This window comes from Cicer arietinum, chromosome 6 (genome assembly GCF_000331145.2).
Source record: "Cicer arietinum cultivar CDC Frontier isolate Library 1 chromosome 6, Cicar.CDCFrontier_v2.0, whole genome shotgun sequence".
NCBI lineage: Eukaryota > Viridiplantae > Streptophyta > Magnoliopsida > Fabales > Fabaceae > Cicer > Cicer arietinum.
The window spans coordinates 15,311,702-15,329,472 of NC_021165.2; the positions used below are offsets into that span (position 1 = coordinate 15,311,702).

The 17,771-nt window shown below is 32.6% G+C and overlaps 2 protein-coding genes across 4 annotated transcripts; both read right to left on the reverse strand.

Annotated features, from left to right (window-relative positions):
• Nucleotides 1-1,988: 1,988 nt before the first annotated feature.
• Nucleotides 1,989-4,360, reverse strand: LOC101498428 (cytochrome P450 736A117-like). Of its 2 annotated transcripts, XM_012717064.3 has the most exons (3): nt 3,378-4,360; nt 2,531-2,812; nt 2,108-2,394 (listed from the first exon to the last, which is right to left on the reverse strand). In XM_012717064.3, the coding sequence occupies exons 1-3, from the start codon at nt 4,308-4,310 to the stop codon at nt 2,338-2,340; spliced, it is 1,272 nt and encodes a 423-aa protein (XP_012572518.1). In that variant the 5' UTR covers nt 4,311-4,360; the 3' UTR covers nt 2,108-2,337. The 2 variants fall into 2 exon arrangements, with proteins under 2 accessions (XP_004505030.1, XP_012572518.1); XM_004504973.4 differs by having other exon boundaries at nt 1,989-2,812; nt 3,378-4,358.
• A 1,414-nt stretch (nt 4,361-5,774) lies between these two features.
• LOC101498764 (wings apart-like protein 2) lies at nt 5,775-15,873 on the reverse strand. Of its 2 annotated transcripts, XM_004504974.4 has the most exons (13): nt 15,056-15,873; nt 14,137-14,236; nt 12,537-12,876; nt 11,805-11,917; nt 11,458-11,586; nt 11,178-11,271; nt 10,904-11,014; nt 9,041-9,909; nt 8,449-8,711; nt 7,239-7,392; nt 6,592-6,689; nt 6,420-6,501; nt 5,775-6,129 (listed from the first exon to the last, which is right to left on the reverse strand). In XM_004504974.4, the coding sequence occupies exons 1-13, from the start codon at nt 15,514-15,516 to the stop codon at nt 6,046-6,048; spliced, it is 2,898 nt and encodes a 965-aa protein (XP_004505031.1). In that variant the 5' UTR covers nt 15,517-15,873; the 3' UTR covers nt 5,775-6,045. The 2 variants fall into 2 exon arrangements, with proteins under 2 accessions (XP_004505031.1, XP_073226113.1); XM_073370012.1 differs by lacking the exon at nt 10,904-11,014 and having other exon boundaries at nt 15,056-15,861.
• Between the last annotated feature and the right edge of the window lie 1,898 nt (nt 15,874-17,771).

The window sequence follows — 17,771 nt, forward strand, 5'->3', positions numbered from 1 at the left end:
TTTCTAGTTAAAGTCTCATTAAATTAACATATATTAGAGTATATTAAATCTAAAAGTTTAGATTCTCTAACTGCTGATTTATGTGAACTCTTTATTATTTTATCTTGACTATAAAAATCACATTTTTCAAAATCATTTAAGGATAACTTTAGAATTAAATCTAAGTTACTTAGGTTTGAAATAATGTGTTTGTTCACATGACAAAATCTAGCATTCCAAATATTAAAACCACACAACATGTAAATAAAAAGAGATATTTTATTAATTTCAACATTTAATTTAAACATGCCACCAGTGGCATACATTTTCCCAACAAAATACCATTTTTAGAAATTGTATAGAAATATGCCCATATAGATTGAGTAAACACTACCTTATATAGAAGAAAACCAAAAACTAGATTTTTTCTTCTTATCTTTGGAGTGTGCATGACGTCCTTCAGAATCAAAGTCTTTTCAGATGTGATTTTCAACTCCACATCTTCAATACTAGCAATATTAATGGTGTGATAATCTCCCAACAACATTGTCTTATCTTCAAAACATAGCGCAATCATAGCAGACATGGCAATATGTGTTAGTGTCAATCCATCATCCATATGATCCACCAACAATGTTGATTTCGGTTATCATAACAACGAATTGGTCTCCAATCAGGTTAGTCTGTTGTGCAGAGTTTGACATGTTCCTACATTTGTGTGCCATATGATTTTGGTTTTCCACATTAATAGTAGATGAATTGTGAGTTAGAGTCATTTCTAGGAAGTGGTTCCTACACTTGTGAGTCATATGACCTGGTTTGCCACATTTATAGCATATGAAATGTTTTTTGAGTTTCAAAAAACTATTTTTTAAATAATTTTCAAAGATATTACTAAATTGAGTTGTGAACTAGGTTGCTTCTTTTAAGACCTTTCGTGGCACTGGCCAAAATTGTGTGATGCCCCCAAGATAAAACACTATAGTTTGATATTCTACTACACTGTAAAAAATCGTTCTAGAATCACTCATAAATCGAAAGGATTATAACACAAAAAACGTTGTAAAACCAAAAGGACATTGATATTATGACCACTCAAAAAATATCGAATGGATAAAAATAAAGAGAAGGGGTGGCTTGGAAGTGCATTGAACAAAAAAAAAAATAGAAATTGCATCCAACTTTTATGTATTGTTTGCAAAAGTTTGACATTCTTTATATAGCGATTGAAATTTTTTATATATATACAATCTATCTAACATGGAACTTTAGTATTTATAAAATTAAAAACTAATGAATATATGTAAATTTTCTAATATGAGAGTCCATTATTTTTTTAATTCACACTTAAATAACGGTAGTCAAAGAATTTTATTACATTAGAAACTTAAAATACAAAAAATGGAACCATTGGATAATGAAAGGACTGGAAAAATTGGTCTCAAATGATCTTAAAAGACATGAACGACATTGTTTGGATTGATTATGGGAACTTTCAACCGGAGAACATTTTGGTCAAATTATTGCATGCACAAACTTCCACCATATCCAGCCAAATTGGACTATTGTTATTACCACATATACTGATACTCTTGAATTTTATTGGATATAACATTTAACATTTAATTATTTAATGTTACATTTGTATATTAATTATTTTTAAATAAATTTAAATTTAAATTTTGAATTAATTTTGACTACAGAGTATCATGACCCACTTTTGTTCAATTAATTTTTTATATAATTTAACATCTTATCTATATTTATTTATGCAATTATGAATTTTATCTGCATGCGTGGAGAATGATTGGAGAGAAGGAGAAGAGATTTGTATGTTGTATAATTCACTTGCAAATATCTGATCACAAATTCGTCGATCTTTCCAATTACCATTGTACTTATCCCAACAACTGTCCAATTCAGAGAACGACCTCTGAATCACAAACATCCATGTGATGGGGCATGGGGTCCCCACTTATATAATATAGTTATAAAAGGAAGAAAAAAAATTATACAAATATTTCATTAAATACATCAATTGACTCTAAAATATTTCATTTTAATGGTTAAATAAATACTCCAAATAATTATTTCCTATATATCACTAAAACATACATGGACACGATAATAAATAATAACATCTGACACTAACACGTACCAAACATGCATTTAATTCAAAATATTGGTGCTACATGATACTTTTTCCCCTTTGGTTTTCTTCATTTTTCTCATATTTGGTAGGTATAGCAATGAGAGGGTATTTTCTATGACAAGTAAAGCTAACAACTTCAGACATGTCCAAGTCTTCCCCTGCAACACCATTAGGCAATTTCCAATGAAAATGATAAACAAGATTAGCTAACACCAATTCATTGACAGCAATAGCAAACAAGAGTCCAGGACAACCTCTCCTTCCTGCTCCAAATGGAATAAGTTCAAAATCAAATCCTTTAAAATCAATTGAACTATTCATAAACCTTTCTGGTTTAAACTCTAGAGGTTCATCCCAAATTGAAGGGTCTCTTGCAATAGCCCAAGCATTCACTATTACCTGTGTTCCAGCTGCAATGTCATAGCCATTTACTTTGATATCTTCCATGGATTTCCGAGGGACTAATAACGGAATCGGTACATGGAGGCGAAGAGTTTCTTTAATCACAGCCTTCAAGTAGTTCATGTTAACCAAATCTTCTTCAGTTACTTGAGTTTTGTTACCAACCACATTTCTAACCTCATCTTGCAATTTTTGCATCACAGTTTGGTGTCTTAATAGTTCTGTCATTGCCCATTCTAGGACTGTGTAGGTTGTATCAGTACCTGCAGCAAACATGTCCTACATACAAAGTACATTTCAATTCACATCACGTGTCCTTAATATTGTGACAAAAATTCATTTGAATGAATTGAATTTGGTTAAAAGTAAGTCAAATGTAAAAATATATTATGTGTGAGTATGAATATATTCAATTAAAAGTAAGTTAAACAATAAATTTAATATTCAAAATTTTGTTCGGATGCAGAAGTTACATATCTCAACTTCAAACTAAAATCAGCATATGTTTGTTTCGTCATTAAAAAGAACGCCAACGCATGTCAATCTTAAAGAACAGTTTGTATCTTCTTTAAAGTTGTGGTCAAATAACTTTAAAGCTTAAAAATGATGTTGAACGCAGATCCAAAGTACACTTAATAATGAACAGACCAACATGACAAAATCAGTTTAGGCTTCTAGATGCAAATTTACAAAACTATTTACATACAAAATATATCTCTAAGTAATATAACTAACAGGAATAAAATATATAGAGTTTTTTTAAAAAAATTGGGTTATTGAAAAGAAAAAAAACATATATATATGATATTTTTTTCAGCAAAAGAAAAGTGAAATTTTTACATACCAGTAACAAACCCTTAATTGCAGTTCTATCAATTGAGAAGCCAATAGCATTGGACTTTTGAACAGAAAGCAAAATATCCACAAAATCATCACTTTCCTCACTGTCAACACTAACATCCCTATCAAATCTACTACCACTAATATGATCCTCAATCACTTCCTCAAAAAAATCATCCAAATGTTTAGCCACTTTTTCAGCTCTGCTATAAAAACCATTAACCTTTCCCAACCAGTTAAGCCAAGGTATATAATCACCTATAAAGAAACTACCCAACAACTCTCCAAACTCCAACATCAGCTCAGGAAACACACCACCTTCTTCACCATATCTCTTTCCTAAAGTCACCCTACATGTTATATCATTAGTAATTCTAGAACACAACTCAGATAAATTCACACAAGAAGTACTCTTGTTAATATGTTCCATCATTCTTGAAGTTTCTTCTTCTCTTACACGACGATAAGATTGAACCCTTTTGTTACTAAGAAGATGTAACACACTTAGACTCCTTACTTGTCTCCAATACTCACCATATGCACAACTTGCAACATCTTTGGAACCATATAACATGATATCAAAGATTTTACGTTGTGGTCTATCAGAGAAAACTAAGTCATGAGTTTTCATTACTTTACTTGCTGCATCAGAAGATGAAACAACAAGTACTGGAACCTTTCCAAAATAAAGAAGCATTAAAGGGCCATATTTGTGAGATAAAGTTTGGAGTGTTCGGTGAGGGAACAAGCCAAGTTGATGGAGATTCCCAAGTAGAGGAAATCTTGGAGGTGAAGGTGGTGAGTTTTTCTTGGTGTTGAAATACCATTTTTTTATGATGAATAGAAGTGAGAGTAAGAGTGGAAAGATGGTGAAGAAAAGCATTGTGAATGAATGGAAATTTTGGTGTGAAAGAGAAGTTTGTAGAAAGGAGGACATAGTGGTAAAGATTTTGTTTTTATCAGACTTTGGTCACTCACCGCTAGTATAGTTGTTGGTTCTGACTAAAAGTTCAAAACAAGATGATAAATTATGATTACGACATGTACATTCAACTTTGTCAGTATCTTATATATTTTATTTGCAAATAAAAAATTAGTAAACACTAAATACCTCTTAAGTGAAAAAGAAAGAGCTATGTGATATAACACTTTTGCTTCCCACACCCCTAATTTTTTTTTGTAAATCCTAAATACCTAAAATACATTTTTCTCTTTATTCACTTAACCCCTCATTTCTATCTTCATCTTCATTGACCTATCACTTTTAATCTTCTACAATATTCTTCATCTTCTTCAATCATTTTGATACATTTCATCTTCAATAATCTTGAATCATCTTCAGCATCTTTATCATTATAGTGACTCAACTCAACTAAGTATGTATGTTGTGTTTTGTAGTTTCAATTTTTTTTCAAAATATGGGTTTCGTACGTCGTTTACGTGAAATGAATTCACGTAGCTGACAAAATTAAAAAAATACAGATGTTACGTGATTTAGGTTTACGTAAATGTGCGTGATTTAAAATTGCGTACATCAATGGAGTTTAAGAATTCATATGAGCTACGTGGAGTTAACGTATGTGTACGTGAACTCAATTCACGTAGCAAATACATGAATTGAATTCAAGTACACATACGTGAACTCAATTCACGTGAAGGTCAGTTTTTTGAAACATTTGAGTCATACGTGAATTGAATTCAAGGATACATACGTGAACTCAGTTCACGCGAGGGTCAGTTTTTTGAAACATCTGAGTCATACGTGAATTGAGTTCACGTATGTGTAATTGAATTCAATTCACATATTTGCTACGTGAACTGAGTTCACGTACACATACATTAACTCAATTCACGTTAACTCAGTTCACAACCATTCAAAAAACAACCATTGCTTACTTGATTGAAGTGATGAAGGTGTTCAAGATGATGAAGGTGTTCAAGATGCAGGTGTTCAAGATGATGAAGGTGTTGAAAATGATTCAAGAATGTTGAAAATGATTGAAGATGACAAAAATGATTCAAAAATGTTGAAGATGATTGAAGATGAAGGTGTTAGGTTAATGAAGATGAAGAAGATGAAGATAGAAATGATGAGTTAATTAAATAAAAAGGGAATGGTAGTTTTGGTATTTTGGATTTGCAAAAAAATTGAGGGGTGTGGGAAGCAAAAGTGGTGATATAATAGCTTTAGGTCTCTAAAATAGACAACCTTAACTTATTGCCTATGCTTACGAGTGATATTTTACATTTTTTACGTGAATATCCACTACGGGAACACAATTGCAGCTTATGGATTACACAGTGCATTTTTCTGAATTAGAAAAGATTAATACACAAATTTAAGACTAATGAAGGACGGGAGAACTTGTAACAAGATATATAAGCTTCTAATACAAGAATATGAATGAATAAACAAAAATATTGAGAAAAAAAAATTACAACTATTCATTACACACAGACTATGCTAGGAACGCATCCCACTATTGATTTGTGTATACAAGCATCTTTGTATCACCAGCACGGTGATATAAAAATAAGAGTATGAGCATTGAGAACAGCGTATAAAACTTGGTCTAATTCTAATAAAGTGAGCTGCTGCGATTCCATTTCGGCCGGAGTAGCAATAAATCCTAAAGCAAGTTGTGGCTGTACAGATTTTTCCAATCGATCTTTCACCGAATTCTACATGATTCGATGACCTCGCTAACAGTTTTATGAGTTTCTGGTGAAATCATGTCCAAAGACAGATGAAATTCCTGCAGATACGATACACAATTATGAACTTTAAAAGGAAAAGTAAAAAGGGGAGTCCTAGGCATCTATTATGATAAATTAAGCAGGCTTTCTTCACTTTTCACCCTTTAGATGTGATTTTAAATCCCATTATACAACCAATTGTCCCTTGCAGAAACATAATACATATGACCCACACTATGTCAGTTCAAACCTAGAAGTGGAATGATCTGACAAGTCAAAAGCATGCCGGAAACTAGCAAATAATTTCATCAGCAAGTATGACTATTAACAATTACCAACAGCGACATACCACAAATCTGTCCAGCACAGGTACAAGACTAGCTAAGTTGTGATCTGGAAGATTGTCAGAAATTGTCGTACGGATGCTCTTGCTGTAGATCAAAAGAGAAAATTATAGGCCTTAAAATATGCAACAAACCAAATTTAAACAAAAAGGAACTGAAAATCAATAAGAAATAAACCTTTCAGTAGAAAGAAATGCTAGAAGCAACGCAGAGTAAGCTTCCACGATCATTTTCTCAGCTTCTTTTTCACCTTGCAGAACAGCTGCTGGATCATTCTGCATGATGAAACACTAGATTATTTAAGACATATCAATTGCAATTTAATTTCTAATATTTTCACCCCTCACATTACAAGTCTTGAGACTTGAGTCAGACCAGCTTTAAAGGTGTCTACTATTGATGATAATTAAATAAGTATAATGGTTGCAAACCATATGAGATGTACAACAGTACAAGAACAATTCGATAACTCAGAAGTTTGAAGCCTCCAATTGCATCCCCATGTCTGAGTACAATCAAGTCAAGCAGGATTCAAACCTCCATTTCTCCTTGCCCTTTGATTTTTCATTTAAATTTAACTACTACTTTTCGCTTCTGCAACTAACTATTTTAGTTGAAGTACACAAAAGCAGCTATTTATTGGCTGATAATCATGTACCACTAAATGACGTGATAAACAAATCGGGAAGATTAGTTACAATTTTTTTGCTTAAAGGATAAGAATAAAAAATATGTATAACCAAAGCAATAAGTGAAACTTCCACCAAATAACAAAAAACTACTGAAACAAGAATTCTAAGGAAAAAATGGAACACACTACCCACCAGTTGAAAATTTTTATCTTCTCCAGCTCCCCCTTCACTTTCACCCTGGTTGGCCAAGAAAATAGAGCATAATAATTGAATAACATCACGCCGAACCTCCTTGTCCAAGCCTTCTGAAGAAGGTAGTAGAACACTGGCTGCTGCAAGCCGTGATCTGCAACAACAACAAAAAGTAACAAGTGTTGAATGGGTATAAATAATACAATACAATAATAATGAGATCGACATTTTTTAATAATAATGCCAAAAAAAATTGATGTTGAGCCTGTTGTCAACTGCACTTGGTTCAAAACAAATTCCAATTAGTGGGAAGTCGTTCTATTCTTTCAATTTTATCATTAAATAAACCAAATGGATTATGAATGGGTCAATTTAAATATTTGAATTGAATAATGCTAGCAACACACTTTTCAATACACTCTCTTTTATTGGTTGAAATTCACATGGGTCGCATCAAATTTAAATGGGACCCACATAATTTGGTGGAATCCATGTAAATTTCAACCAATAGAAGAGATTATGTTAGAATGTGTGTTAGAGAGTGTGTTACTAGCACTCCCTTCCTGAAATACTAAAAGAAGTAAGAGAATAATTCAGAAGCACGCATTCAGATAAAGATAAGTGAAGACTTAATGGGAAATATCCTAAGGCTGAAAGTTGAAACAATTGCAATATCCGCGACATATTATGAAATGAAGTAATATTTAATTTATACAGACACACATTGATGGGCCTAGGGTATTAGAGGGATGGATGCGAGAATCATGCAGATCTTGGGGCAAGGGTATTAGAGGGATATATTGCAAGGAAGTTAACAGAATGGTTGGGCAGTCTTTTGGAAACAAATTGGTTGGCCAGGCAGAGTATTGGAGAATTTCTTCCTCACAAAAGGGAGTATATCGTCTTCTTTTAATTTGAGCCATTTCTTCAAGGAGTATACCTTAGGCCATAGTTGTTTGCATTTACACGATTTGTGACAGGGAACTCTCCTTCTGTTTCTGTTATATCTGTAGTAATACAACAATTTAATTCTTCTTTACTAATTGAGATCCTATCTCTCACACACACAACCATGTATCTAAATAAACTTTTTCCCATACAATTGCTCAAATTTAAAACCTATGTATACCTAAGACAAAAAAACACATTAATATCTTTGTTTATATAACATCATTAGTGCATAATCAAGTCCAGAAAATGATCAAATTACCTGTTACGACCATCCTTCTCAACCAGATTTACAAGCAGACCTAGAATAGCAACAAGAAAATCCAACTCGTGATCGGTGAGATGCCTATCACATAGGTGGTCTTTTTCAATTCTCAAAGAATCTTCTTTTATCTGAGCAAAGGATGACGAGGAGCTGAAAGAAGGAAAGTGACCAGCAATTAACATAGACATAGCCTCCAGTCCTCCATTGGCAGCAATTTGCTGACAGCCAATAGGGTTGTCATTTGTCAAATTCATCAGCACCTACAATAAGACAACACCAGTTAGTGTATATATCAGTGCATATATGATGAGCATCGAAAAGTTAAAGGCAAGGGAAGGAAACAGAAGTGATTCAGAATTACATAGGTGGTTAATTACTCATACAGAGTTAGTTAGAAAAGCCTATCAGCAGCAGTATAATATATAACAATGACATAGAAAATTCAAGGTTGCAACTACACATGAAACATGGATAACTACATATGATCTCTCAGGTAAGCAAATCCTCCATCTTCACTCAATTATCCGAGAACTGAGAAGAAATTGATATAAAATGATACATCGAACAAACACAAAATCCAGTAAAATACCTTAACAGCAGTAAGGAGACAATCAGTAAGCAAGCTGGAATCTTCTTCATAACTGATGTCAGAACTGGAACAATTGATGTCCCCATCACTCGATTCTTGTTGACTCATATTGGTTTGAGATTGACATCCACTTTGAAATTCTCTGTTTGCTACCTTATGTTTTTTAGAACGAGATGTTTTTTGTTTCCCCGATAGAAGGTCCCACTTAGAGGGCACAATGTCATCCTCATCAAATGCAAAGGGATCTTGGCTATCTTCCAAGGTTACAACTGAGGTACCTTCCATAAAGTGAACATTCTTCCTGGAACTATTTTGGGTCGCGGATTTTTTAAAGTAGGAACTCTTTGATAAACCACTGTCATGCTCATCAAATGCAAAGGGATCTTGGCTATCTTCCAAGATTATAACCGGTGTACCTTCCATAAAGTGAACATTCTTCCTGGAACTATTTCGGGTCATGGATTTTTTACTGTATGAACTCTTTGATAAACCACTGTCATCCTCATCAAATGCAAAGGGATCTTGGCTATCTTCCAAGACTACAACCGGGGTACCTTCTGTAAAGTGAACATTCTTCCTGGATCTATTTTGGGTCGTGGACTTTTTACAGTACGAACTCTTTGATAAACTACTACAAGACCCAGACGTGGATGAACTGATCCTCATCTTTAGTGAGTAAGTATCAGTAGTTGATGTGCTGGGGGTTTCAGAAACAGATTGCGATCTTTCCAACCGAGTACATGTCAACAGTTGGGTGTTATGAGAATTGTTAGACTTCTTAATAGAAGAGGCCTTCTCCACACCATAGTAATTTCTACCCTCCACACCATGGCAATTCCTACTGGAACTAGTGGATAAAGGCACATTCTCTGCAAATTCAAATGAAAGAGCATTCAAAACATCCGAAGACAAAATTATTTATGAGCAAGCATATCCAAATTCAAATTATTTGCCGTTGACCAAATAAACTTTTAGAAGGTAGAACACAACAACAGCTTAGCATAACCCACATGATTCGGAAGACATAAAGTATAGAACACAATTAAAATACAAGGCACAACAATTATGATCATTCTACAAATCACTACACCTTGAATAATTAACCTGTGATCCCAATCCCAATGGCATTGCTCACGTCTTTCAGATTAAAATAACTTATTCCCAACAGAGATAGTAAAATCTAACCAAGGGTTAAGATATGACATCTCTCAGGTTAAACTAGCAAAGTGACAATGTGAAGCTCAATATCAGAAGTAAAGAATCTTTCTCACTGACAAAAACTGACTTTTGCTGATAAAACAATGGAGATTAGCAGCTTACATTACAAGAACAGAAAATAAAAAGATAAATGTAAAGTTCGTCGGATGCACAGAACTTTTAGCGCAAACCCATTGCCTTTTCTTCTTAATCCATGCCCTACCACGCACTACTTATCCTTTCCTCTTATATTCTCATTTCTCCCCAACAAAACTATGACCTCCCACTATTTCTTGCAAGCCAGTATTCACTCTGGAGTAAAACTGAATTAACGTGAATATTCCTTTATTTACAACTCTACCCTCCTCACCCATGTGTGTTTATCCTTTCACTTCCCATCCTCTTCCAAGTAGCATATACCTCTTTAATAAGCTCTATCACTCAATCACAACATTTTTATGCTTCTTATTGATAACACAGAAAGAAATAATAAATGTACCCTCCTCAAAAAGGAAAACGATTTAATCCATAGCTCCTGTCTAGAAGAAAATGATAAATAAGAGTATAAAGGATTTACAGTGATTTGGAAAAATTCTGAATAAAACCAGCACATGTAACTATGAGCAGAAAACACAGTTTCGAAACCAGATTATAACAGTCTAGTACCTTTATAATCCCTGATCGGATCCAATTCAGAATCATGACTAACCATAAAGAAAGGATCGTCAGGCTTGTTAACACCAGACACAGCAGAGGCCCTCCGATGTAAACATAGATCTAGGGGTCAGAAGATTATTGGCACGGATGAGGAAGGGAAGAAAAGCTATGATCCATCAGAAATGTAAACTAATAAAATATTAAAATAATTATTACTGAAAATAAAATTATTAAATGACGAAAAGGCAGCAAGCCAGAAGTTACCCCTTTGTATGACCATTACCTGAGAGCATCTTTATGACAATTATAATCAGCTCTGTAAAAGACAATGGGGTTGCCTTGGGACTCAATTTTCCTTTCATTCCAAGCAAATGACTCTATAATAAGAAAGTATAAGAATAAGATTGATAAATTAAGAAGCTCACCAAGTTATGAATGCATCAAAACTTGAAGCATGCATAATGCAATACAGATGGAAAGTCACCCATGCAAAATCCAAGGCAACAAAAATCAAATCAATTCAAAAACAACCATTTTATAAGGGCTAAAGAACACATGTCAACCTGGTTTTCTTTGCTTAGGAAAGTAGCATTTTCCATTATCTTCAGGCACTTTAGAAGTAAGGTTAGACTCTTCAGACGTTTCTCATATCTTAAATCTTTGGTAGACAGAGAACTATCCTCCTTCCAATTCTGAAAGACAAATCCATGGATTTCAGATGATTTTTTATTGAAGGATGCAAATAGAAAAGAATTGGCAATGGATTGACAAAGTACAATATCACGTCTCAGAGCAAGAAGTATCCATCACAAAATGCTCTCCCTGTTATAGAATGTACTGATTCATGTCTACTGCAATTTGCAAATATAGTAAACCATATATTATATTGACCTAACATACAGGCTCACACCTTCAAATCTGAATGACAATTTATGGTGACTTCAAAGACTGCATCAAGCCCTCCATGCTCCCTTAATTTTTCCTTAAAATTTCCACCAGTCTTCCGTACAACACCAGAGGTTTCTATACACAAGTAGTTCCCCCATAACATCCATAAAAATAAAAATAAAACAATCAGTAGAGATTTCAATAGAGTTTCCATAAAAGAATATGTACAGTCAGTTGGACCACAGAAGACTATAAGAGTATATATGTGCTTGTTCCTGATCAACTACGAGTATCATAAATAAACTTTTATTGGAATTATAATTTGCATGTGGAGAAAGCGTAACACAGATATAGTAATTTAAAGGTGAAAACTGAAAGAAAATGATTAATTTACATGTGGAGAAATACATACAAAGAAATAGAACCCACTAGAATAGTAGAGTTTAAATATAAACAAGCCAGATTCATCAAATTAAGATTCACTGTACTTGAAACTTGTTAATTTTGTGTGTATTTCAATATCAAGATGGCATCTTCAGAAATTAAGAAATAGAAGTAATAAGACTGATTACATAAACTCTTCATTAGTGAGTTCTAAACAGTAAACAACGTTATATGTGAACAGATTTGGTTATCTATGTTATTTTTGCACAAGAAAGCAACATTAGCATTAGAAGAACCAGAAAAGTAAGATGGAAAAGAACATATTCAGCAATAATACAAAAAAGGTCGAAGTGAATGTTCTTTACTATACCATCAAGAGAAATGGCAGATAAACAAGCCTTCTCCATAGTCAGCAATGCTAACCATTTTGGGCATAACTCTGGCTTCTCAACCCCACTGTCACTCTGACAGGTTGCTTTTAGGTCTTTGCAATTGACTAGAATTTCTTGGACTCTAGAAAAAACTGCAACAGAACTGGAGTCCAACCTCGATGTTGTATTTTTTAGCATGACATCATTTTGACGCAATGATAGAAGTTTAAAGCCAAGTTTTGGTGCTTTGTCTTTAATTGCTGTGCATACAATTGGTCTTAACAACTTGATTAGAAATTGAACACTACGAGGTGATTCAAGGAGATTATCGTCTTGACCCTGAGACAAAAGCATAGCCAATAAAAAAAAAAGGCAAATAGTGAATATGTGTATATTTCTAAATTAGTCTCCTGGCCAAGTACCAGCATAGAAACTATATGCCACTGGACAATAACTTGAGAAATCCAAATGCAAAAAACAAATTGTTATTTTATGATAAAGGTTATAGGTTTAATTACAGCTTAGGTCCCCCTACTTTTACCTGTTCACGGAATTGGTCCTCTCATTTTAAAATCCCCCAGTTTTGATCTCTCCCTCAAATTTTTTGTCACAAAAATGGTAATGTAACATGTTTTAAATTATGTGGCATACGAACTAATGATGTAGAATCATCCGGATAGATTAATTATTTGCATGCTATTAATTAAATTACAAAAATGATTAATTTCTGAAATTGAAAATAATTTTTAAGGTTGTTTTTTGCAATATCATAAGTGTTATCATTCCACATCATATTACACACCACATCATTTTAAAATGGAGGGACCAATTCCGTGAACAAATGAAAATAGGGAGAACAAAACTGCAATTAAACAAAAATTATATTATTATATTTGAAGCGTTTAATTATTATTGTATCAAATAATTTTTTAATGCGAGATTTAAAATTAGTTTTAATTTGCATATTCTAGATCTTACACTAAGCAACACAATTGGAATTGAATATTAGATTTCTAATTCGGCACCCTAATCTTTACATAATAATAACTGAAATATAGAATTTATGATTCTGAAACAATTTTAATTATAACATAATTGAAATTATTAATTATTGATTATTCCAATTATGTCATTCAAATGGACTCTTACGGTAAACAAATGGAAAAAATAGTGGACAGTGTCATTTTGGAATGCTTGCACATGCCCAACAAAATTAGTTTAGCAGATATTTTAATTGATAAGTCTAGTCTAGGATCTTAGGCAGCATGCAAAAGAAAATATTTCTATTTCTTAATTGAAAATCTACAGCTGCCAAACCTTAAATACTGAAATATTTATGCATGGTATTAGGATCAAGCAAGTAGAGAGAGAGAGAATAGCGAATAAATTCTAAAAAACGTATTCATTAATTAAAAGCACAGCATTACATCCACATCCAAAGAGAATCAAGACTTTCTACCTCTAGCAGAATGCAAAAAACTTCACTAATGGAATAGAAACTCCTTAGCTTTTTTAAATCCTATGCTCATACTACCTCATAGCTTATTTATAGTTTATAATTCAATACAACTGCAATTTCACAAACAAAAGACGACTTACATCACTGGTCAAAATGTAGAAAAGGGTTGCCGCTGCAAGATTGCTGTGAGAATCATCGAAACTGAGGCTCAAAATAGCATCAACTATTGTCTTTGCCATCCTATAAAGCATAAAAATTGGTATTTTATCAGCAAAACATTCATACTGGTATACTTCCAAATGAGAGTCAGTTCAATCCATGCACTCAGTTCAAAATTCCAATCTAAAACAAAGACATATATATAAAAAAACTATTGTGCCTCAGTCCTCACTCTCCAGACAATTACATAATACTCAGGTGATAAAAGTATGAATCATTTCAATTGTGAATCCAAGTGTGAAAAATTTCACATAATTGTCACTGCATTCGTAGGCATGTAAGTCACCCAAAGAGAGTGGCTCAGGTGGTAAGCAAACTTTGAGTTTAATGGATGAGGAACCCTCAACACTATGGGTGATAATTAATCTCACACCCCAAAGGGTATGGGATACCTCATAATTTGAAGGGGGGAAAATGTCGACCAAATCCATTAAATGAATTATCAAAGCACCCCTTCATGTTGCATTCCTATTAATTTGGAAAGTAACCAACAAGATCTCACACTCAAAGTTGAATCTACCTAAACTTAATTGAAAATGGATCAAAATACTAAGCTTTCTGTTTCTCTTCTCAAACAGCATTAATAATCTCCAAATAGACAACCAAATTTAACTGAAATTCCGAAGTGCCAACAAATTCAAATTCAAACCCTAACAAACAAAAAATAAAACATCCTCCGACTTCACCCAGCCAAAATTCAAAATTTTGAATAAATCCCAAATTAACAGGAAAAAAAAAGAACATAATAGAAGAAATTCCGACACAAACACGACACGTTGAATTGAACAGAGATAATTGAGATTCAAAAGAAAGAAGAGATTTCGCGAGAAATTAACATACCCCTGAGAGCGAAGAAGCCTTCGTTGCTGCGTGGTGGCACAAATTGACAAAAGAGACACCAAACTAGCCCTTCTGATCCGAACAGGTTGACCCTTCCGAAGTCCATCGAGAGCGAAATTGACTTCATCCACATGCTCCATCATCTCCCCAAACTCCTGCGCCTCCATCAACGTCGACGTCGCCGGAAACGAGAATCCCTTTTTCCCGGCGACTCTCTTTGCTCTCTGAGACTCCCGGCGACCGGCGCCGCATAAATCGTCGATTGAATTAGGGTCAGAATTGAATAAAGACCACTGAGAAGATGAATCTTGAGAGGAGAATGCGAAATTGCCGAAGAGAGGGTCTTGTTCTTGAGAAAGAGAATCCGTTGAGAAAGGCTCTGATACGTCGTCGTTTAGTGAAGAGCCTGAACACGTTCCCGAAATTGTTCTATTGCGGCGACCGTATGTGCGAACGATCATTTTCGATTCTGGAATCGGAGATCGGTGGTTTGTGGTGGTTGGGTGGTGGTTGGTGTGGTGATTGGTGGCGGCTATGTCGAGGGATGAAGATTTGGCATTCTTCGACAAGGTGAGGGCTTTTTCGGAAATTGAACAAAGAAGAAAGGGAGAAAGAAAGTGGAGAATTTCAGCTCGCTGAGCTGAACGCGAAGAAGAAGAAGGTGGATAATTGAACGGAGATTTTTGAGAAAATTTGAATTTTTGTTTTATGAAATTCCGTGCAATTTTGAATCCATGGGCCAGTGTTGTGTTTTTTATCCGGTATACTAGTGCCAAGCAAAAACATCCGATGAGGCTAGTTTCGTCATTTTCAAGAAACTTCAATCACGAAAACCTCGTTATAATGGATTGTTTTTTAAATATCGTTTTAAAAGAAATATAAACTACCTTTTTTTAAATATGTAATTATTCCCGGTAAAATGTAAAGCAAAATATTTTAATCAATGCAAAACAAAATTTAGTTTAAATCTCTATTTTTATATAATATAAATATTTTTGTTTTAGTATTTGACATTTAACGTCCATAGTTTTAACGGTAGAATAATTAATAATTTTAAATTTAAATATTGTAAAATAAAATAAATTTAATTTTTATTTTTATATAATAAAAAATAATTTACTTTTATGTGTAATTTTTATAATAAATTATAATTAATATATTATAATATTATTATGTTTATTTAACAGATATAAAAATATTAATTTTGATTAATTAATTTTATGACAAATATTTGTCTAGTGTATGATTTTATTTTTTACTAACTTTTTTCTAACGACTCGTTTAAAAAAAAACGACGTCAAAAAATTATAATTAGTGTATTGTATTTTTTTTATGTTAACAATATTACAAAAAAAAAATTATTAATATCGTCAACTTAAAAATTTGAACAATTATAATACAATAATTATAAATTTTTCACACTCAAGTTTTTCCAACTTTTTTTTTAAAGAATTGTTAGAGAATAAGTTGGAGTCTACGATTCATATCCACAACGTGTTTTTTAATCAATTAGTTAAATTTAGTATTGTTTAATGTGTTCTAAATAAAAATAAAAATAATTATAATCTACTAATTACAAATATATTATAAAAAACATGTACGGACAAATATTTATCTATAAATAATTAGTTAAAATTAGTTTTTTAATATCATCAATATAAAAATAAGAACAATTATATTACATTAATTATAATTTTTCACGTTATTTGTTTGAAAATCAATCGCTAAACAAGTTGGTAGAATATATATGGGATAAATATTTGTCATTAATCAAAACTAATACTTTTTTATATTTATCATTGATCAATTAGTCAAAATTAAGATATATTCGAAGTTAAATGTCAAACAAATATAAAAAGGACTAACTTTTACTTATAAAGTTGTGCTATGGTTGTTTCATATAGTTAAAATCATCAATTATCATCATATCATAGGTAAAATATAAGTTTTCTGCAATCTCGTCTAATAAAGGATTGTTTATATTTTTATTTGGTTAAAACGTATTTAAATCTCAATATAATGAGTAAAAAAATATTCATTATAAAATATCATATAAAATTTAGAAAAAAAAAAAATAAAAACTAAAAGTTACAATGACTTGCTAATATTTAAAAAAAATTATAAAAATTTGAAGACTATAGTAGTCTCTGCTAGTATCCCCTTCTACCTACCTATGTCTCTAATGTTAACCAAATAAAAAATGAACATTTTTTGATGATTTCAACTTCATATGCTTGCAAAAAGAAAACAAGTGTTGGCAACCCTACTAAAAACTCCCTCTGTAGATATTTTCAAGCAATGCCATAGTTTGCTTTGTGATGTATATATTACATAGGTGATCCTTACATATGGTCAAATAATCAAGAATGTAGACAGTTTATACATGACAAAATTTGCAAGCCCAATAAATTAAGAATAATGATACTTCAACAAGTTTGATTGAAGAGTAAGATGTGTGACAAAATTATGGAAGATTTTGGGACTTGTAATAGTACTATAGTATAAGCCATGTGTGAGGAGCAACACTTAAGCCTTCATCCCCTCCTCGCACGCACACACATATACATACATATTCCAACAATTATAAGAATCAATATGAGTCATAGAAAGATGGAAATTGTGCGACAAGATCTTTCTAAGAATGATATGGTGGTTATTCAGAGCCTTAAAGGTTTAATCTCTCCATTATCTCTATTTTTTTTCAATTTGGATATGA

What these genes read in the sequence shown, in the direction of transcription:
- LOC101498428 (XM_004504973.4), bottom strand. Translation starts at nt 4,310, where the DNA reads ATGTCCTCCTTTCTACAAACTTCTCTTTCACACCAAAATTTCCATTCA. An exon ending in CAATTAAGGGTTTGTTACTG is followed by an intron (nt 2,813 to 3,377) that starts GTATGTAAAAAT and finishes CTTTGTATGTAG; the next exon opens with GACATGTTTGCTGCAGGTAC.
- LOC101498764 (XM_004504974.4), bottom strand. Translation starts at nt 15,516, where the DNA reads ATGATCGTTCGCACATACGGTCGCCGCAATAGAACAATTTCGGGAACG. An exon ending in TGTCATAAAGATGCTCTCAG is followed by an intron (nt 11,015 to 11,177) that starts GTAATGGTCATA and finishes TCTGACCCCTAG; the next exon opens with ATCTATGTTTACATCGGAGG. An exon ending in CTGTGCTGGACAGATTTGTG is followed by an intron (nt 6,130 to 6,419) that starts GTATGTCGCTGT and finishes TCGTATCTGCAG; the next exon opens with GAATTTCATCTGTCTTTGGA.